The sequence below is a fragment of the Enhydra lutris genome, unplaced genomic scaffold (genome assembly GCF_002288905.1).
Source record: "Enhydra lutris kenyoni isolate GAN:26980312 unplaced genomic scaffold, ASM228890v2 scaffoldscaffold3, whole genome shotgun sequence".
NCBI classification, from domain to species: domain Eukaryota; kingdom Metazoa; phylum Chordata; class Mammalia; order Carnivora; family Mustelidae; genus Enhydra; species Enhydra lutris.
Genome location: NW_019154087.1, coordinates 66424460 through 66446829, shown reverse-complemented (window position 1 = coordinate 66446829; position 22370 = coordinate 66424460). Strand labels below are relative to the sequence as shown.

The window sequence follows — 22370 nt, the reverse complement described above, 5'->3', positions numbered from 1 at the left end:
ATCATTTGTTCTTGCTAAAATTATCAGGGTGATTGCAGATGGCTCTAAAAAATAGTCCTAGATGGCATTCTAACTTATCTCACGGAATTTTTAGTATTGTTGCTCTCAGTGGATATGCGGTGCATAAAGTGTCCTTATTTTGAAAATTAAGGCACCTAAAAATTCTTACAAACTTTTTGATAGTTTGGTCTTACTTTAACTTTAACTGTTCAGCTCTTAAACTTTACTTCATTAACTGTAGAACCCAAGAACTGTTTAGTAGAAGGGAGGAGAATGCGAAAATGTTTCTGTATTTGCTGTTTTCCTGCCTTCCCACACCTGACTGTAGCCCAGCGCCCTTCAGTTTTCAGTAGTGTGGCTGATTTACAATACTTTCCAACCAACCACTGGAATAGCAGAGCGTACTCAGGGAAGAGCTGTGGGATAGCTACGCTTCCAAGTGAAGTTAATGCATATGTGGCCGGCAGAGTGGTTCTTTTTCCATTTGTCCTTATTCAGTCTGGGTTTACCACAATCTTCATGTCTCACGAAGAGGAGTTGCGTGGCGAGTAGAACTTGAAAACTTTCTGATGCTTTAGCTTTTTAATCTCAGTTTGTTTTGAATTTGAAATAACTAAATTAATGTGTAGGTTGGAGACATAAGAAGGATAGAATTTTTGTATTATATGCCCCGATGAAAATTATAGGAAACTTTAATTTTTAGATTCATAACTGTTGTTCAACTTACTGTCTTTGAGAGGAAGTGGGCTGAGTCTAGTTGGAAGAACAGAATGAAAACATTAGGGGCAACATCTACTCTTATTAACTGCATGCCAGATACCTTGCTAAACTTCTTATACACCTTGTCTCATTTAATCCATTAAAAAAAACCCTATGAAGTGCACAGTACTATTGTTACTCCATTACTATTATTACTCCATTTGCCATTGAGAAAATGGAAGCACCGTTGAGAAAATGGAGAGAATATCCCCTAGATCACAGGTTCTGAATGCTGGAATTGTCAGTCCTTGTCACGATATCTAGGATATTACCTAGAGTATGGACAGCTGTGAAAAAGCCTATATGCTCGGGTCAGATGGGAGTCAGGAAAGGACAGTGGCTTAATGAATGAGAAAATGTTGGTATTAGGGACCAGAGACTCCAGTTTGAGGATAGCTTTGTCATTTCTCGGGCATTTGGTCTAAGCTTAAGTTCTTTAAAATTAAAGAGATAATAATGAACCATCCATTCCCCCCAAAGTTTTTTCTTAGTATTTAGTGAAATACCTGCACAGTATGTTCTGAACCATAGAACAGGATACAAATACTAGCTATTTGTAACACACACACCAGTGGTCCCTGGATTTTGGTCTTTGCACTCCTGATGACCTGGGGTGAGATTTAGCATGGTCTAGTAACACCTTTCATTCCCCACTGCCCCCAAAACAATGTGAATGGCTAATTTTTAAAGCTCAGTAGTTTCCTTTTGGATGAGTTCTTTTCTCCCTCCTAAGCTTGTCCTTCTTGATTTTTAGGTATAGAAATTTTGTTTGCAGGTGAAATGATGGTGATAAAAGGTGTTACTTTTTTTTTTTTTTTTTTTTTTTAATCTTTACTTTGTAAAAACACAACTGTCAGCTTCTTTGGGGAGTTAATTTTGTTATGATTGGACTTTTACTGGTGTGTGAAACTCTAGATTGCTAGGTATTCCTGACACAGACCCCTGTCTTCCAAGAGCTCAGGTGGTGATAAGACCGACTTTACAAGAGGTAAAAAGAGGTTCTGAGAATGTTCTGGTTGTATGTGAATAGCTCACCTCTCTATGCTTCAGTTTTCTTTTTAAAGCTTAGCTTTACCATCGTTAGTAAGGACAACTGCCTACCAAGGTGCTATAGTGGGTTTAACACTCTTGTAGATGCTGGACTAGATGCTTTTTCTCAGCATTGTGATTCTTTGATTGCATCATTTTGAGAGGCCAGAACTGAATCCAAACCCGTCACGTACATTGAATGGAATACTTGAAACCCTTGTGAGATCTTAATACCTGGAAATAAACAAAAAATATGGCTCACAATGAAGAGAATTTTAGGTGTAAGATAATGGCCCAGTCTGGCAAACTGTTTGAAGAGTATGTCTTCAACTCATTGCTTTGTTGCTGAAAAGTATTGAATCTTCTCTCAAATAATCTCTCTCAGCCTTCTTATTTTTCCTACTTTTTTGCTTTTTAAATTGGAATCAACAGTGTTGCTGGTTTGTTTCCTTGAGCTTTATTAGTTGCTGCTTAATGGGTTGTTCCTCTTTAGTAATATGTTTGAAACTCTGTGTATCTGTTTATTTATGAGGAAAAATGTAAAGTTCTACTTCTTGTTGAAGGGCCCGCTCCATTTGGTTCCAGTTGGGTCAAACACTACTGCATGTATCGGAAAGCAGCCAAGAAGTTCAACATAATCCCGTTTGAGCACAGATCTGGGGGAAAACTTGTAAGTATTTGTTTATATATTATGTATTCTATATGAGAGGTAGTTTTTGAGGCTGACATTTTATTCATTGATTTATTGGTTTTATTTCCTTGAGAGAGAGCATGAACAGAGAGGGGGCAGAGGCAGTCTCCCCACTGAGCAGGGAGCCCAATGCAGGACTCCATCCCAGGACCCTGAGATCATGACCTGAGCCAAAGGCAGACGCTTAACCCACTGAGCCACCCAGAGTCCGAGGCTGACATTTTAATGGTGTTTATATTCTCTAATGATAAAGACATTATATTTTGATTTTAGGATTAAAATCTTTGTTTTCTTTCTAAATAAAGTAGGTCAGTGAACAACAATTCTTGTGGTTTTTGGGTTGTATGTATGGGTTTTTATGGTCAGGACTAGAATCCTTTTATGTCACTGTTCTTGGAGGATAAAATGAACACCTATAATGAGCTTCCGCAACTCAGTGTTCTGTCAGGATGGTATTTGCAAAGATCTGATATGCACATGTGTATTCACAGCCCGAAAACATTCTACAGTAGATAGTTTGTAGTGAATTTTGTTGTTTTACACTTAGACTTACAAAGTTCTCACTTAGGCCATTCCCAGTTAGTTAACTACTCCTCCCACAGAAATAAATTACAAAACAACACATGATAGCAAAAAGACCTCAGGAATTGGCTCTGTAGGGAAGGTGATCGTTATTTGGGTTTTAAATAGAAATGGCACCTCATAGCAATAATTGATAGTCTGGAGGCAAAGCTCTTCCACCAATATTGAACACAATTGGTAACACATTAAAAAAAGGGGGAAGACATTGCTTGTTGGGTAGATGGGCATGATTTTGCTTGGGTGAATACAGAACTGACTCAGGTTCACTTCTGTTTACATATACTTTGCCTCTTCATGAAATATGTTTAAAACAGCTTATAATACAGACATAGTTTTGTAATAATGAAATAGATGTGGAAAATCAAGGCCATGGAGAAGAGGAAGAAGTGAGGATATCACTCGTAAAGGCTGTTGGGCTTAAGATTGAGTATGAGGTTCCTGTCAGGACTAATTCAGGTGCTAATGCATGTCTGCTTAGTGATGTCTCTGTTTAACCATGACATAATAAAAAATACACTTCGGAATAGAATGACTGTGACATTTTGAATATTGGTATACTTGAATGTTTGTTTAATATTACTTGGAGATTCTCCTATTTTAGAAAATATAAAAATGTTCTAGAAATAGGTACATGGGGTCTTAGAGTTTTTTCCTTAGAACCTGTGTTCCTGCATTGCTTCCATTATTTCCCTTGGATGGTTTAGCGAGGTAAAACAGTACCATATTAAAACAAATTAAATATGAATTCAGAGTGATCTTCTCTGGAAATAAAACCCACATTGATTGAGTGGTTCTAGCTTCCTATGATCACAGTAGCTACTCGGCCTTTTGATACATAATACCTTTTAGGTAGATTCATATGGAATTGAAGTTTTTATAGGTCAAGAATGGTCACATATTGTCTATTTCATATGGTGTCACATAGTATGAATTAAAAAATTATTCCTTTTTAAAAAAGAGTGTAATAAAAGAATAGCAAATATTCTGGCATGGAAACTGTTGTTAATCTGTCTTTAAAATTAGTGCTCACGAGGTCTGGTTTAGTGTTATTGTAATCGAAGCAAGATCTAGAAAACTTTAAGGAGAAGAGGATGACATAAATGATTAAAATTATAAATAGGGATGCCTGGACGGCTCAATCGGTTAAGCATCTGCCTTTGGCTCAAGTCATGATCTCTGGGTTCTGGGATCGAGCCCCATGTTGGGCTCCTGCTCAGCTGTGAGTCTGCTTCTCCCTCTCCCTCTGCCCCTTCCCCCCGCTCCTGCTTTCTCTTTCTCCCGGTTTCTCTCTCTCTCTCTTTCTCATATAAATAAATAGAGTCTTAAAAAGAAAGATTATAAATAGTGTTTAAACAGATTTGTTTGAAAGAGAATAGGGTAACTGGACTTAAAATCTTGAAACTTGAGGGGCTCCTGGGTGGCTCAGTGGGTTAAGCCTCTGCCTTCAGCTCAGGTTCTGATCCCAGGGTCCTGGGATCGAGTCCCGCATCGGGAGCTCTGCTCAGCAGGGAGCCTGCTTCCTCCTCTCTCTCTGCCTGCCTCTCCATCTACTGGCGATCTCTGTCTATCAAATAAATAAAATATTAAAAAAAAATCTTGAACCTTGGGGCACCCCCTCCCCAATATAGGGTTCTTTAGTGTGTCTATGTTATAATTTTTGAGAAAGTTTAAAATGGTTTTTTGCAGGGAGATGGAGAAGTGTTCTTTTTGAAAGAATGTACCAAGAGGCATACTGACTCCATTGACAGAAGATTTTGCTTTGATGTGGAAGCTGCTGACCGGTAAGTTATTAGAATTCTTGCACTTAATGAAAGAGTACTATAAAAAATGATTTAAAAAATGGAGGTTAATTGAAACTGAGATTTCCTTGGCCTGAAAGAATTTTATCTTGTTACATTTCCAGGTTTTGTATTCATTTTGACCTGTTTAGTCTTTGTCTCTGTGCTTAGCTGTGGAGTGATAGCTTGGACTTGGCTGGAGTTTGAAGTCCTTCTAATAAGTAATTAAAAAATTACCTTGAAGCATTTCATTGTTGATTGAAGCCTAATTGTGGCACTGAAAGGATAATGAATGAAAGTGAGGAAGTGGGTGACAAAACTGACAAGAGATGGTGGGTTGTTAATGCAGAACAGTATTCATTTTCGTGTGTGGGAATTTTCCGTATGTGTATTCTGTATGTGATGGAGGCTCATAGGCAAACTGCTTATTTAAAGACTGCTTGTCTTTTCCCTTGTATGACTTTCAGTTTTATAAAAGAATCTTTGCCGGCGAGGAAGGAGTAAAAAAAAAAAGAAAACCGTACTTCTGATAATATTACTTCTCTGGCATTTCTTTCTGTGTTCTCCTGTCCTACTAAGAAAAATCTTGGTACTCATAGAATATTTCTTTAGTAATGTCTGACAGTATGGTGGTTCCTCACTGGTGCTGGTTTTGGCAACACTGGTCTTTAGAGAAGGCTGTTTCTTAGTTGTATAACAGAAGTTCACAGTATGAGGTTTCTGTAATAAAAGTTCATTTCATGTCAGGATCCACGAATACAAAAATAATTAAGGCTTCCTTTTCGCTCAGATGATGGAGCCTAGTCTATGGGGTGGACGCAGAGAGGGGAGAGCTATGCTTTCCTTTCCAGTAAATGAACTGAAGACCACATACATAAAAGCGTGCTGCTAGGCACCATGATAAATTTGGCACCATCATGAGAAAGGTAGTTGAACAAGCATTTTGCCAAGACTGGAATAAAATGAAAGAGAATGTCATTGTGGAAGAGGTTCAATTTCAGGCCAATAAGGACCAGTTCAGAGACCTTAAGAAGAGTTTCAGGCTGTGTAGTACAACTTGAGCATCTGCGGGTGTCGATCCGTAGTGGGCATTTACTGAGTCCCAAGTGCCAGACAGTGCCAAGTGTTCTGAATTCATCTGTGTTTTATCTCATTGAATCCTCACCACAGCCCTATCAGGCAGGTACCATCCTTCTCATTTTATGATTGGAATCTGGGCCACAGAGAGCTTAGGCGATTCTCCCAAGGGCATGGAGTTAGTAAGTGGAAGGGCGAGGATTTGAACTTCTGCATTCTGCCTCTGGAGCCCATTCTACCTCTCAGCCACTATCCTATAAGTCTGAGTATCATGTGTAATTGTGAGAGTCCCTGAATAACTGACAGAGGTGAGTCAGCAGTGATGCTACCAGAAAATGTAATGGGGTTAATCTGACTTGATTTGAAAGCAGGACACTTCTAGGGCTTTCATATATCATTCTAATAGAGCATGTGTTGTTTTCCCTAACCCCATATTTTCTCTAAGACTTGATCATGCCAAATGCACTTGGTCAACGATGATCCTAGATTGACCAGGGATTGCTGTGGAGTTATTTTTGCCTATATAGGGTAATATCTTACAAATAGAGAAGGGGGTAGGAGACTTTAGAGGTGATCTAGTGGTTTTTAAACTGCTTTATAAGGTTTATAGGCTTTTCGAATAAAATCTTACATTTATGTATATGTGAAACAAAAAAGAAAGTTACCTTATTGAAGTAGGGTAAGGGGGCCTGGATCCTTACTTTTTCAGCTTCCTTCTTGTAGACATCTCTAATTTACTTATGTTGATACCCAGAGCTGCTTTTTTGGAAATTGTGGCTGGGGGACCATTAATCTGGTCTAGATAGATGGTCGAAGAAAGACATATAGAAGGTCTGACATCTAATTGATGACCAATGGATTATTTGGAGTCAGCTGGGATTGAGACTCCTAGGCAGAGTGGATGGCTCATGTGAAGGTCTGGAGTCAAGGGAAGATGTGGTCTGAGAGCCCCAGCAACACTGGAGCAAGATGTGGTCCGTTTGAGAGTCCCAGCAACACTGGAGCAGCCAGGAGGAGTAGGAGAAGAGGCTTGAGATGGGGTCAGTAGCCTGACATTGAGGTTTTTTAGTTCAGTCCATTAAATGGCATTTATATTTTTCAAAGCCCACTCTGGCAGAGTAAAGCCTGCAGGCTGCAAGGACAGATGGAAGGGCCCTATATTAGTGTTGGTAGCAGTGGGAATGGAAACTAAGGGATCCATTTGAGCGAGAAGTTTAGAGCTAAATTTAGAGACAAATTGAATGTTGGAGTATAGAGTGAAGGAGGGAAAGGTTTCTGGCTTAAACAACTAGGTAATGCCATTTACTAAGATGGAAAACCAAGGAGGCCCAAGGGTGGAAAACAATGAATTGAACTGTGGTCATGTTGAGTTAGATTGCTGTGGGTCATTCAGGAGGAAACCTAGTGGGAGATTGGGTATAGCATTGGCAGCTTTGGCAATATTTGACCCCCATGGCTAAATCATGCTCATTGCCCTCAAATTTCTTGGACCTCTCCATCTTCAGCTATTGCTTTTTTTTTTTTTTTTTTTTTTTATAAATTCCTATGGCTATCTTATTCTTTCCTTCCTTCCTTCCTATTCACATGGTTTCATTCTCAAAGTGAATCACTTTGCTGTCCGTATTTTTCTTTTTTCCTGTGTTTTGAGATGCTTTTAGAATCTTTAGCTACTTAAATGGTTTGTTTCCAATTCTACTCCTTTTATAATTCATGGTGATTTCAATACTGCTTGAGATGATCCTTTTCAGCACTTTGCTTCTTGACTCCTGGAACTCCTCTCCTTCACTCATCTTGTCCTTTACCCAACCTCAGCCATTCACTCTCACAGTCATTGCTTAGGTCTTGTCATTACAAGGACCAGCAACCACCCAAGAGTCTCAGCCACAAGGCTTTCTCTGTTTCTCTCTTTGTATCTTTAGAGTCTCTCTCATCAGTTGAGCCTATTGTTACTCAGTTTCTTACACCTTCACTTCCCTTCTAACCTGGTTTTAATTTCATGGTCAGTCATTATAGTCACTCTTTTAAATATGCTCTATTGTCTTTCTCTTCCTTTATTAGACTTGCTGGTACAACCCCAACTAAACTCTGCCTTCTCTCTTCCTAGAGAGACGTATTTATCCGTGTTCCCCAGGATCACTTCAGATTCATGACCACTAGCCTCATGAGCCATTAATTCTAACTACTAATTGTGTTACATTTTCTGGTTCCTTCATTCTACTCGTTGATGAATATTTCATATATTTCTCTTTCTGAGCCTCTGACACTGCCTCATTCCTGATAATTTTGTGTCCTATTTTGTTGTGAAAGTAGAAGCAATGAGAAGAGATCATCCACTGCCATAAACGCCCCCTCCATCACCACGTCCAGACACCCTGCCTTCCCTTCGTCTTTGTGCGAGCTGTGTTCCTGAGCCTCTCTGTTCACTTCTCTCTCATCCTATATTTCTACTCCACAATATCACTGAAGCAGTCTTCTTTCTTGTCAGCCTGCAGATTGCCTTTTCTACTGGATTATTCTCATCAGCACACAAAACACTTTTTTTCATTCATCTTGAAAAAAAAAAATGCCACCACTATCACCAATGAAAGAACCTGTCTTGACCAGTCTTCCCTTTTGTCTGTTGCCCATTTCTCTCCTCTAATAAACAACAAAACTTCTTTGAAAGCTGTTGTATTAAGGTCTCATATTTTCTTCCTCCTATTCTCTTTTGAGCCCTCTCTGGTCTGGCCTTTGTCTCTCCTCTCCACTGCAGTTGTGTTTGTCAAGCTCTCACCATCTCCGTGTGCAACATCCAGTGTCAACTGTCCTGTCTTTCCTCTTCTTCTTCTTCTTTTTTTAAAGATTTTATTTATTTATTTGACAGAGAACACAAGTAGGCAGAGAGGCAGGCAGAGAGAGAGGAGGAAGCAGGCTCCCTGCTGAGCAGAGAGCCCGATGCAATGCGGGGCTCAATCCCAGGACCCTGGGATCAGGACCTGAGCTGAAGGCAGAGGCTTTAACCCGCTGAGCCCCCCAGGTGCCCCTGTCTTTCCTTTTCTTTGCTGGCAGCAGCATCTGACATGGCCAGTCACACTCTCTTCCACGACCTACTTGCTTCACTTCTAGAACATCATATCTGCTCGATCGTTTCTCCCACCCCACTGGCTTTTTGATTCTTAGACTCATTTACAGCTAGCTGCTTATTTCCCAGACCTCTTGATGTTGGAGTTCTCTGATGTTCATCTTAGAGCTCTTTTCCTCATCCTCACCCTTATCTTGTCCAGCCTCATGGCTTTAAGTGCCATCCTTATGTTGGTAACTCCAACATTTATTATCTCTACCGACATCTTTTCCCTGAATTTCAGGTTCTTATCTGGCTGCCTACTCAGTATTCTCAGTATTGCTTCTGTGATGCATTTTGAACAGTGTGGAGGTGGGAGATCTTGTTTGTTTTGTAAATTTTCCCAGAATTCTTGGAACGAAAACAGTCCCTTTATAGGATCTAACATTTTATATAAGTCTATTCAGTCTTATGTAAATACTAATATCATAGAAATATTTTTTCAAAAATAATACATGTTTATTTTGTGTCTTTTTCCAAAGCTTTTTGGTTAACTTGGAAAATAACTTTCTTCATGTATGTGTCTCCTTGAGTCTCTAGGATTATGTTACTTTTGAGTTAAATTATTGACTCCTCTTGTGTTTGCTTATTTCTTTATTTCTAAGCAGGGAAACATCTATTCAGACTTGATGTTACCAAAGGATAGTGTTTGTGGGGCTGTTAGGTTTCTGCTACCAGCTCCCTGCCCCCTCGCCTACTTTTGAAACAAAATTTGGAGGGAGCGTGAGGGTTCTTTGAGGTTACTTCCCTAATTCTGGGGTTTTGAAAGCTTATTAGTGAATGAGATAGGCTCTTCTCTTGTCTATTTCTCCAGTTCCTGGCCAAGTAGATTACTGGGAATTGTAAGGAATTTGTTCCTTGTCTATTAGATTATGAATTCCATGAGGGTAGAAACCCTGTTTTAGGATTACTTGGTACTGCAGTACCAAATGTAATGCTTTATATATGGTGGGCATTCACCAAATTTGTACTGAATTAAATGAAATTGAATTGTTGTTTAGAAGTGACAGAACTGGGATTAGATTCAATCAAGCAGCTGTCAGTCAGCTGTCCTTTTCTTCTGTACCATGCTGCAGAGCTGTGAGCTCCAGTGGTTTTTTGTTTTCGCTTTTTGTTTTGCTTAAAAAAATAAACTTAACCCATTATGGAGCAGGTGGGTTTTGTAAATGGGTTTCTGATGGATTTTGTAGAGAATTCCTATTGGGTACTTGCCTATAGTAATTTCACAATTGATTGCATATGCTTAACATAAACATATTTTGTCATCTATCCTGGTATCAATTTTTGCTGTTTTTTTTTTTTTAACTCCTTGGGTTGGAAAAACGGTAACATTTTGGCAATCGGGGATGCTTCCAGAACTGCACAGTGGAGCCTGGGCTTGTATTTGATTTATGTAGATATAAATCAAGAGCTTTCACTTAATTGTTGCATGAGTTGAGATCAAGTTTGATTGCATGTAACAGAAAAACTCAAAGTAAAATGGCTTAAACGTGCCAAAGTTTATTCGTTCCCATTTGGGAGAACCTAGAGGAGGTCAGATCAGGGTGGATATCATGCTTCTTGGTGCCAGATCTAGCTCCCCCTTGTGCGGGGCTTAACCTCCCAGTCACCTTAGGTCCAAGATCCCAGATTCCACTTCTACAGCACTGCCTCTTGTAGGAACACTTTCTAGAGGTTGAACATAACCCTTCTGATCACATAACAATGTGAATGGAGTTGTGTGGTTATACCTCATTGCAAGGGAGGCTGGGAAATGCTGAGTCAGGGAAGTTGCTGTCTTTTGTTTCCATACATCCGTGTGCTCTTCTGATTTGGGGGGAATCTGTCACTGACAGTGAAAGAGAGAATGGTTGCTGGTGGGGGTCCAATTAGCCATTACTGCTTTATCAATGTTAAATGGATCTGTGCTTCATTTTCCTCCTCTCGGCTCACCAGAAGTTTACTTTGACTATTTCAGCTAAGAACATTTAGGAACATGTGCTGAGAAATCCATCCAAAATGTGAAAAGACAGCCCACAGAATGGGAGAAATACTTGCAAATGGTATATCTGATAAGGGACTTGTATCCAGAATATATAAATAACTCTTATAACTCAATAATAAAAAGACAAATAACCCAACTAAAAAATGGGTAAAAAATATTTGAATTAGACATTTTTTTCAAAGAAAATGTACAAGTGGCTGGTAAGTACTTGAAAAGATACTTAACAGAGTTAGCCATTAGGGAAATCAGAACCACAGTGAGGGATGCCTGGCTGGCTCACTTGGTAGAGCATGTGACTCCTGATCTCGGGGTCATGAGTTCAAGACCTATGTTGAGCATCGAGCCTACTTAAAAAATAAATAACAATAAATAAGTAAACGTATTAAAAAAAACAATGAGATACCACTTCACACCCACTAGGATGGCTATAATTAAAAAATCCGATAATAACTAGTATTGGTGAGGAGTGGAGAAAATGGATCTTTCTCATACACTGGTGGTAGAAATTTAAAAGAGTGTAGCTGTTTGGAGAAGAAGTTTGGCAGTTCTTCAAAAAGTCGGTGGAGTATGTGACTCTTGATCTCAGGGTTCTGAGTTTGAGCCCCATATTGGGTGTAGAGATTACTTAAAAATAAAATCTTTAAAAAAAAAAGTTAAACATGAAGCTATCACGTGACCCAGAAATTCTGCTTCTAGTTATATATATATACAAGAGAAATGAAAACCTATATCTTCATAAAAATCTTGTACGTGTATGTTGATAGCAGCCTTATTCATAATAGCCAAAATGTAGAAACAACCGAAATGTCTGTCAGCTGATGAGTGGGTAGATAAATGTGCTATTCATACAATGAAATATGGTTTGGCAATATAAAGGAATGAAGACTAACATGTGCTATGATGTGGATGAACCTTGGAAACCACATGCTTAGTGAAATACGTGAGTCACAAGAGACTACATGTGATATTATTATATTTATATAAAACAGCCAGGATGGGCAGATTGTTAAAGGCAGAAAGTAGATTAGTGGTTGTCTAAGGCTGGGGGTTTTGAGGGAAATGGACACTAACTGCTAATGGGTATGGAATATTTTGGGGAGATGATGAAAATGTTCTAAAATTGATTTTCGTGATGGGTTATACAACTCTTAGAATATATTAAAAGCTGTTGAATTATATATTCTAGGTAAATTTGATAGTGTGAATTGTATTTCAGTAGAGCTTAAAAAAACACAGCTGCAAATAAGGACCATAAGTAAAATAAGGCTTTTAAAATGATATAAACATTCAGTACCTCAGACCAGCCACATGCCAGATACCACGGGCTGTGAAATGATCATGTCACTCATTTCTCGGGGGAGAAGAGGATTTTGAGTGGCTAGTTTCTCCCTGGCAAGCTGTAGCGTGTCAGAAGATTTGCAGCTTTCTTCTCTAAAGGATGAAACACCATCCGTTCTTCCTGCCCCAACAATTTTGTTATATAAGGTGCTTTTGCTTCCTTTGCATGCTTATCACATGCCTCATTGTGCTGTGACCCCCACACATTTGCTTGATAAATAATTACCATTGTGCGAGGTTCTCCCACACATCACATTCAGGCGCTGCTTAAAGAAAATGCTTCCCATTTTGCTCTCATTAATCTGACATTTCAGATATTCTGTTTAGTTTGGTTTTGCCTGATTCCTAGTATATTTGTCTTGAAGGATGGCAAGATACTTGTTATGTTTTTAATTCACTCATTTATGTTTTCATGATGACAGTGTGTGGAGGCAGTGGCCTGAGTATCTGGAGCAATGAGCGTTTTGCATGCTGCTACGCCGAAGACTTTATTTCACAGCTATGTGCATGGTATCATCTTGTTTATCCCTTGAAAAGTGAGTTAAGAACAGGTTGCTTCCAGAAGCCCATGCAGTTGGGCTGAATAATAATGTTTCCGTAGTATATTAACTGTGGTAGCATTTGTAAGTATTTTATAGAGCATGTTATTCAGGTACCTAAACTATCAGTGACTGTGTTTGGCACTTAGGAGGCAAGAATTAGAAACTAAAAGGCCTGACCTTGAGGGAACTCACAGGCCAAGAGCATTTCAGAGGTCTGAGGTGCTTTAGGGACTGTGAAGCAATAGAAGTGGGGTTGGCTGGGAAAGCTTGCTAGACAAATGGATGGTTAAATTGGATCTTCAAGATCTGGTAACAGTTTAGAAACTCAGAGGAAGGTTTGCCCACGGCAGAAGGAATCATAGGAAGTCTTGAGAAAACATACTGAGATAATCCTTTAAGTCTAGTTCGCAACTGTGAGTGTTTGTGTCTGAAGACACTGAGATTGTCACTCCTAACATTTAGTGGATGGAGGCCAGCCCTGATGCTAAATATCCAGCACAAGACAGTCCTCCGCAACACAGTATCATCTGGTTCAATATATCCCTGGTATGGCTGTTGAAAAGCCCAGCTTTAAAGAGTTTGTAAACGTAACAACTCCAACACATTTGTGGAATTGAATGCAATTGTTGTTATTGTCATTGTTGTTTTTAATGACTATATTTATGGGATATATATTTCAATTAAAAAAGTATAACAGCTTAATTGGTTATAGTTCAGGGGATGAATAAAGCCAGAATGTGAAGGGATCTGTCAGGGCTGATGCATCATTCAAGAATTCTTAGATTCTACTGTAGAGAGACTAGGAAAGGAAGTCATTTTAAAAGAATTTAGGTAGAGCTGTTAGAAAATGAATTACATAGAATTAGAGACAGCATTTCTTGTCTATGAGCTTCTGTATTTTTCACAGTGTGTAAGATTTTGCCCTAAAGATGGTAGTTGATAGTGGCATACTGAAATTTTATTATAATTTTAAAATTTTATTTTATTTAAATTCAGTTAATTAACATACAGTGTATTATTGGCTTCAGGGGTAGAATTTGGTGATTCATCAGTTGCATATAACACCAAGTGCTAATTATATCACGTGTTCTCCTTAATGCCCATCACCCAGTTACCCCATTTCCCCACCCCACCTCCCATACAGCAGTCCTCAGTTTGTTTTCTGTGGTTAAGAGTCTCTTAGGGTTTGTCTCCTTCTCTGATTTCGTCTGGTTTTATTTTTCTCTCCCTTCCTCTATGCTACTCTTGTTTTGTTTCTTAAATTCCACCTATGAGTGAAATCATATGATAATTGTTGAAAGACACATTTTGTATTGGTTCCAGTTTTTAAATGGAAAACTAAATTTACATTAATATGAATTTGTTCTTAAAATACTTGCTGACAGACATTGGAATGTGGATCATAGTGCAGTTCTTCGCTTTTGTGGCTAAAGTTGTAATGAACAATTGTATAGAAGTATGGACACATACTTTCATTTCTCTTGGATAATTACCTTGGAGTGAGAATGCTGGTGTGTGTGTGTATGTATATATTTATGTATATTTGGCTTTTTATGAAATTGACAGTTTTTTAGGGTAGTTTTCTCCTCCTACCAACAATATATGAGAGTTCCAGTTGCTGTACCCCCTTACCAACCTTGGACTATGGCAGTCTTTTTCTTTTTAGCAAATTATGGTTACTGATGTTGAATAATTTTTCATGTGCTTTTTCTATTTCTTCTGTTGTGAAGTGTCTATTCAAATCTTTTGCTTATTTAAAAAATTATGTTGTTGATCTTTTTGTTATTGGATTGTAGGAATTATTTTAAGTATTTTGGATACAAATCCTTCAACAGATATTAGTTACGAATAATCCGGCTTGCCTATTAATTTTCGTAAGTGTTTTTTGATGAGAAGAACATCCTAATTTTGATAAAGTTGAATTTATAAATTATTTTTAAAGATTTTATTTATTAGAGAGAGAGAGAGTGCCACGTGTGAGTGGGGGGGGTAGGGGCAGATGTCTGAAGCAGACTCTGAGCTGACCTTGGAGCCTGACTCTGGGCTCAGTCTCACCACATGACCTGAGCTGAAACCAAGAGTCAGAGACTCAACTGAATGAGCCACCCAGGCACCCCTGAACTTATCAGTTTTTTAAAAATTTTATTGATAGAGCTCTTTGCTCTAAGAAATCTTTATCCCAGTATTATGAAGATATTTTCCCATGCTTTCTTAGAAAAGTTTTAAATTTGTTTGCAACCTGTGAAGATTTCGGGTGGTTGTGTGATGTGTAGAGAGTGAGTGTTATTTATTTTTTCTTATGTAGGTATCTAGTATTTCTAGCACCATTCAATGAAAAGGACTTTGGCGCCATTGAACTGTTTTTGGCATATTTGTCATAAATCATTTGACTGTGTGTGTAGGTCTATTTCTAGATTCCCTGTTCTGTTCCATTGATCTATTTGTCCTTTGCCAGTTTTACACCATCATTATTTCTGTAACTGTATAGTAAGTCTCAAAGCCAGTTGTGAGTCTTCTGTTCTTTTTCAAAATTGGTTGGCTGTTGTAGATCCTTTGCATTTCCATATAAATTTTCCAGTTTATTTCTACAAAGGCCTACAGTTCAATATCACCAATACAGAGTTTTAATAATTCCTGAGTAATTACCATTTATTTATTCTTTAATTTCTCTCAGTAATGTTTTATAGTGTTTAATATAGGGTTTATGGGCACCTTCATTAAATTTCTCTAAGTATTTTATGTTTCTAAATGTTATTTTTAAAGAATAAGTTTTACTTTTCATTTCCCAAAGTACTGTTAATACATAAAAATGCACTTGGTTTTTTTGTCCTACAATATTGCTGAGTTGACTTATTTCTTCTTCAAATGTCTTCATGATTTTTTTATGTACACAATGGTATCATGTGTGAATAAAATAGCTTTCTTTTGGATTGAAGCTGTATGTCTTTTATTCCTTTACCTGTGTTATTGCAGGGCCAATACCTCTAATAAAATGATAAATGATATTGGAAATCTTAACCTTATTCCTGATCCTAGGGGAAAAGCATTTATTATTTCACTATAAAATATGATGTTAGCTGAAGATTGTTTGTAGATGCCTTTAACATGTTGAGGAAGCTTTTATCTATTCCCAGTTTTAATGATGAATAGATACTGATTTTGATCAAATATTTGTTATTGTCTATCAAAATGATCATTAAATATTTTTCTTGAACCTGTTAATGGGTGAATTACATTGAATCTTCTAAGTTAAACTAACATTGCATTCTTGAGTTAACTGTACTTGGTCATGATGTATTAACCTCTTTATTGTCTGTTCATTTTGTTAATATTTGATTGAGGATACTTAAATGAGAAATAGGGTGTTATGTTCTTTTTTGGTAATGTCTGTGTCTGATTTTTGATATCAGGGTTATGGTGGCCTCAGAAAAGAGTTGGGAAGTTTTCCATTCCCCTCTACTATTTAGAAATGTCTGTGTAATATGGTATTATTGTCCCTTAAGTGTTTCAGAGAACTCACCTGTGAAGTCCTCTTGGTCTGGCATTTTCTTTATGGGAAATTTAAAAATTACAGTTAAAGTTTAGTGAGTAAAGAGGTATTCAGATTATCTATTTTTCTTGTTTTTCTTTTTTTGCTTAATTTTTAAAATTTTTTAAAATTTAATTTGTGTGTGTGTGTGTGTTCCAAAATTCATTGTTTATGCACCTCACTAGTGCTCCGTGCAGTACATGCCCTCCTGAATACCCACCACCAAGCTCACCCAACCTCCCACCTCCCTCCCCTCCAAAACCCTCAGTTTGTTTCTCAGAGTCCACAATCTCTCATGGTTTGTCTCCCCCTCTGATTTCCCCCAACTCAAGTCTCCTCCCCATCTCCCAGTGTCCTCCGTGTTATTCCTTATCCTCCAGAAGTGAAACCATATGGCTCTCTCTGACTTATTTCACTGAGCATAATCTCTTCCAGTCCCGTCCATGTTGGTACAAAAGTTGGGTATTCATCCTTTCTGATGGAGGCATTATACTCTTTTGTATATATGGACCATATCTTCTTTATCCATTCATCTGTTGAAGGGCATCTTGGCTCTTTCCACAGTTTGGTGACTGTGGCCATTGCTGCTATGAACATTGGGGTACAGATGGCCCTTCTTTTCACCACATCTGTATCTTTGGCGTAAATACCCAGTAGTGCAATTGCAGGGTCATAAGGTAGCTCTATTTTTAATTTCTTAAGGAATCTCAACACTGTTTTCCAAAGTGGCTGCACCAACTTGCATTCCCACCAACCGTGTAAGAGGGTTCCCCTTTATCCACATTCTCTCCAACAGTTGTTTACTGTCTTGTTGATTTTGGCCATTCTAACTGGTGCAAGGTGGTATCTCAATGTGGTTTTGATTTGAATCTCCCTGATGGCTAACGATGATGAACATTTTTTCACGTTTCTGTTAGCCATTTGCATGTCTTCTTTGGGGAAGTGTCTGCTCATGTCTTCTGCCCATTTTTTGACATGATTATCTGTTTTGTGTGTGTTGAGTTTGTGGAGTTCTTTATAGATCTTGGATATCAGCCCTTTATCTGAAATGTCATTTGCAAATATCTTCTCCCATTGCATGGGTTGCCTCTTTGTTTTGTTGACTGTTTCCTTTGCTGTGCAGAAGCTTTTGATCTTGATGAAGTCCCAAAGTTCATTTTAGCTTTTGTTTCCTTTGCCTTTGGGGACATGTCTTGAAAGAAGTTGTGGTGGCTGATGTGGAAGAGGTTACTGCCGATGTTCTCCTCTAGGATTTTGATAGATTCCTGCCTCATGTTGAGGCCTTTCATCCATTTTGAGTTTATCTTTGTGTATGGTATAAGAGAATGGTTGAGTTTCATTCTTCTATACATAGCTGTCCAATGTTCCCAGCACTGTTTATTGAAGAGACTGTCTTTTTTCCACTGTGTATTTTTTCCTGCTTTGTTGAAGATTATTTGACCATAGAGTTGAGGGTCCATATCTGAGCTTTCTACTCTGTTCCACTGGTCTATGTGTCTTATTTTTGTGCCAGTACCATGCTGTCTTGGTGATCACAGCTTTATAGTAAAGCTTGAAATCAGGCAACGTGATGCCCCCAGTTTTTTCTTTTTCAACATTTCCTTAGCATATAGGAAAGCAACTGATTTCTGTACATTGATTTTGTATCCTGCCATATTACTGAATTGCTGTATGAGTTCTGGTAGTTTGGGGGTGGAGTCTTTTGGGTTTTCCATATACAGTATCCTGTCATCTGCGAAGAGAGAGAGTTTAACTTCTTCTTTGCCAATTTGAATACCCTTTATTTTTTTTTTTTGTTACCTGATTGCTGTTGTTAGGACTTGTAGTGCTTTGTTGAACAGCAGTGGTGAGAGTGGACATCCTTGTCGTGTTCCTGATCTCAAAGGGAAGGCTGTCAGCTTTTCTTCATTGAGGATGATATTTGCTGTGGGTTTTTCATAGATAGATTATATGAAGTTGAGGAATGTTCCCTCTATCCCTATACTTTGAAGAATTTTAATCAGGAACAGATGCTGTATCTTGTCAAATGTTTTTTCTGCATCAATTGAGAGGACCAATCTTCTCTTATTGATTTGTTCTATCACATTGATTTGCAAATGTTGAACCACCCTTGCATCCCATGGATAAATCCCACTGGTCATGGTGGATAATCTTTTTAATGTACTGTTGGATCCTATTAGCTAGGATTTTGTTGAGAATCTTGGCATCCATATTCATCAGGGATAGTGGTCTGAAATTCTCCTTTCTGATGGGGTCTTTGCCTGGTTTGGGGATCAGGTTAATACTGACTTCATAAAAAGAATCTGGAAGTTTTCTTCTGTTTCTGTTTTTTGAAACAGCTTCAGGAGAATAGGTATTATTTCTTCTTTGAATGTTTAGTAGAATTTTCCAGGGAATCTGTCAGGTCCTGGTCTCTTGTTTTTTGGGAGGTTTTTGATCACTGCTTCAATCTTGTTACTAGATGCTGGTCTATTCAGGTTGTCAGTTTCTTCCTGATTCAGTTTTGGAAGTTTGTAGATTTCCAGGAATGCATTCATTTTGTCTAGGTTGCTTAACTTTTTGGCATATAGCTGTTGATAATAATTTCTGATGATTGCTTCTATTTCCTTGGTGTTAGTCGTGATCTCTCCCTTTTCATCATAATTTTATTAATTTGGGTCCTTTCTCTTTTGGATTAGTTTGGCCAGTTGTTGATCTTTCTCATTAGTTTTTATAAATTGGGGTTTCAAAGAATTTATTTCCTTGAAGCTATTGTCTCTGTTAACATGCCTTTCTTCGTAGTATTCATTTCTTACTACTTCATATCTGTAGGATCTGTAATGGTACTTAATTTTTTATCCCTGCTATGGGAATTTTTGTTTCATTTTTTTTTGTGACGTCTTGTCTAGAGCTTTATCAGTTTTGTTAAATTGTTTTTTTCAGATAACCCATATTGTCCATTTTATATTTCATTGGTTTCTGCTTTTATTTTTATTATTTTATTTTACTTACTTTGGATTTAATTTGTCTTTCTTTTAATTGCTCCTTAAGATAAAAGTTTTGATTTTCCATTTTATTTTTGAATGTAGACTTCTTTTTTGAGAGAGCGCCTGTTGCGGGGGAGGGAAGGAGGGAGAGTCAGAATCTTAAGCAGACTCCACATCCAATAGGGAGCCCCATGCAGGGCTCAGTCTCACAACCCTGGGATTATGACCTGAGCTGAAACCAAGAGTTAGACACATAACTGACTGAGCTCCCCAGGTGTACCTGAATGTAGACATTTAAATTTACAATTTTTCTTGAAAGAACTGCTTTAGTTTGCATCCTACTGTTTTTTTTTCATCCTACAAACTTTTATGTATTCTGTTTTCATTGTAATTCAGTTGCAAATTTTTTTTTTTTTTAAATGTGAATAGGACATAAATGTTGAATTTTAACCCAGGTGTTATTTGGGAATACATTTTTTTTTTTTTTTTTTTTTTTTAAAGATTTTTTTATTTATTCATTTGACAGATAGAGATCACAAGTAGGTAGAGAGACAGGCAGAGAGAGAGGAGGAAGCAGGCTCCCCGCTGAGCAGAGAGCCCGATGCGGGGCTCGATCCTAGGACCCTGGGATCACGACCTGAGCTGAAAGCAGAGGCTTTAACCCACTGAGCCACCCAGGTGCCCCTTGGGAATACATTTTACAAGTTCCAAATGGTTGGGGGTTTTTCTGTGTGTACTATTACTGTTTTTCTATTTTTTTTTAAATTATTTTCTGTTTTTCCTTTATATTCTTTTGGTCAGAGAACATACTCTATTTTATCAGTACTTGGAAGTTTACTAGACTTGTTTCACTGCTCCAAAGGTGGTCTATTTAGTAAATGTTCTATGTGCACTTAAGAACAATGAGTTTTCTGGTGTTGTTGGGTATAGTGTTCTCTAAATGTCATTTCGATCAAGTTAATGATAGTGTTGCTTGACTTCTATATTGTTTTGATTTTTAAATATTCTCTAAGTTACTAAACTAAGGGTGTTAAAATCTATGATTAGAATTTGCCAATTTCCCTTTAATTTTGCCAATTTTTTTTTCACATATTGAATATTTGAGATTTGAGCGTTTGTGCATTTTTATGGTTGTTACATCTTATTGATGAAATGACTCTTTTACTGGGATGCCTGGGTAGGTCAGTTGGTTAAGTGTCTGCCTTCGACTCAAATCATGACCCCGGATCTGGGAATCGAGACCCATGTTGGGCTCCCACTCACTGGGGAGTCTGCTTCTCTGTTGACCCCTCCTCCCAGTTCATGCTCTCTGTCTCTCTCAGAAAAAAAAAAAAAAAGAAAGAAAGAAATGACCCTTTTATCATTATGAAATGTCTGTTCCTGCTAATCTTTATTTTGAAATCTACTTGTTTGATATTGATGCAGCCATTGGTATATCTTTTTTTTTCTTTTTTTATCTTTTTCCTTTTACCTGTATGCCTTTATGTTTAAACTTTGTTTTTTATAAGTAGTGTGTTATTGAGTCCTGATTTTAAAAAACGTAGCCACTTAGTCTTTGCGTTTTAGTTAAGGTTTCAGTTAATTTATGTATAATATAATTACTGATTGTGTGGGTTTAAGTGCACCACCTTGTTGTTGTTGTTTAAAGTAGGCCCCACACCCAGTGTGGAGCCCAATGTGGGCCTTAACCTCACAAGATCTGAGATCAAAATCTGAGCTGAGATCAAAAGTCAGACAATCAGTTGAGCCACCCAGATGCCTCTTTGTTTTGTTTTCTATTTGTCTTATTTTTCTTCTGCTCCTATTTTGCTTTCTTTTTAGTGAATGGAGTCTTTTAATATTCCATTTTCTATTTCTAGTTATGCTTCTGTGTATGTACATTTTTAAATCTGTGTACACTATGAACACAATATACATTACTATTTTTACTTTATGAAATCAATAATTAGTAATCTTTTAAAAATTTGATATTTTATTTGTGTATGTGATTATCTTTTTAAAAAAATACCAATATATTTATCAATTTTGATTTTGTTCGTTTCTTCCTATAGAACTGAGTTTCTATCTTGTGCCATTTCCCTTAATTTCCTTAGGCTAAGTTAACCTAAGCATTTCATGTAATGCAGATCTGCTGGAGAATTCCTTCATGTTTCATCTGTCTGAAAATGTCTTTATTTTGCTTTCATTTTTGATAGATGTAGATTTCTAGATTAATAGGCCCCCCCACCCCAGCATTTCAAAGAAGTCATTCTGTTTTCTTCAGGCCTCCCATTTTTTTTTTTTTATCATCATGATAAATCATCCATCTTTCTTATTATTTCCCTGTATGTCATCTTTTTGCTGCTCTTAAGAATTTTTTTTTTTTTTTTAATGACCTGCATAGGTGTGGCTTTCTTTATTTTATCTTGCTTTGGGTTCATTGAAGTTCCTGGATATTTGGGTTTATATTTCATAGCAAGTTTAGAAAATCTAAGTCATTATTTCTTCAAATACTTCTCCATTTTCTCTTTCTCCAGTTTCTGGGATTCCAGTTATATTATCTCTGACCATTTGGTATTTGTTTTGGTTGTACCTGCAGTATTTTAATTTGTGGAAGTGACTGAGTGATGACGTGGACAGACTAATAGCACTGAAAGACCGTTTATTAAGAGTTTCCAAGAGAAGAGGGCATGCCATGCCACATAGGACCACATGGGGAATGCCAGGTTTTGGTCAGGAGTCAGGAAGGAGTGAGAAAAAAATCCCAGACCAATCTTTATTGGGATTTTCACAGAAAAGGCAGGGCAGAGAAGGAGAAGCAATTTAGGACTGGCTAGTTTGAATAATATTGGCAGGCTGTCTCCTCTAGGGGTGGTTGTTCTGGGTGACTTAGGACATAGGAAATAGTGCCTCCCTGAGTGTAAGTTAGATAAAGGAGATGGTTGCACACACTGACTCCAGACTGGTTTTTTTTTTTTTTTTTTAAAGATTTTATTTATTTATTTGACAGACAGAG

The 22370-nt window shown here is 37.6% G+C and overlaps 1 protein-coding gene across 1 annotated transcript in view; it reads left to right on the top strand.

Annotated features, from left to right (window-relative positions):
* Window positions 1-22370, top strand: part of LOC111154278 (Rho GTPase activating protein 10) — a 317626-nt gene that overhangs the window by 132366 nt on the left and 162890 nt on the right. Inside the window, exons 9-10 of the mRNA XM_022513786.1 lie at window positions 2352-2458; window positions 4748-4842. Of these exons, the coding sequence (XP_022369494.1) occupies window positions 2352-2458; window positions 4748-4842 (202 nt within the window). The remainder of the gene's footprint in view (window positions 1-2351; window positions 2459-4747; window positions 4843-22370) is intronic.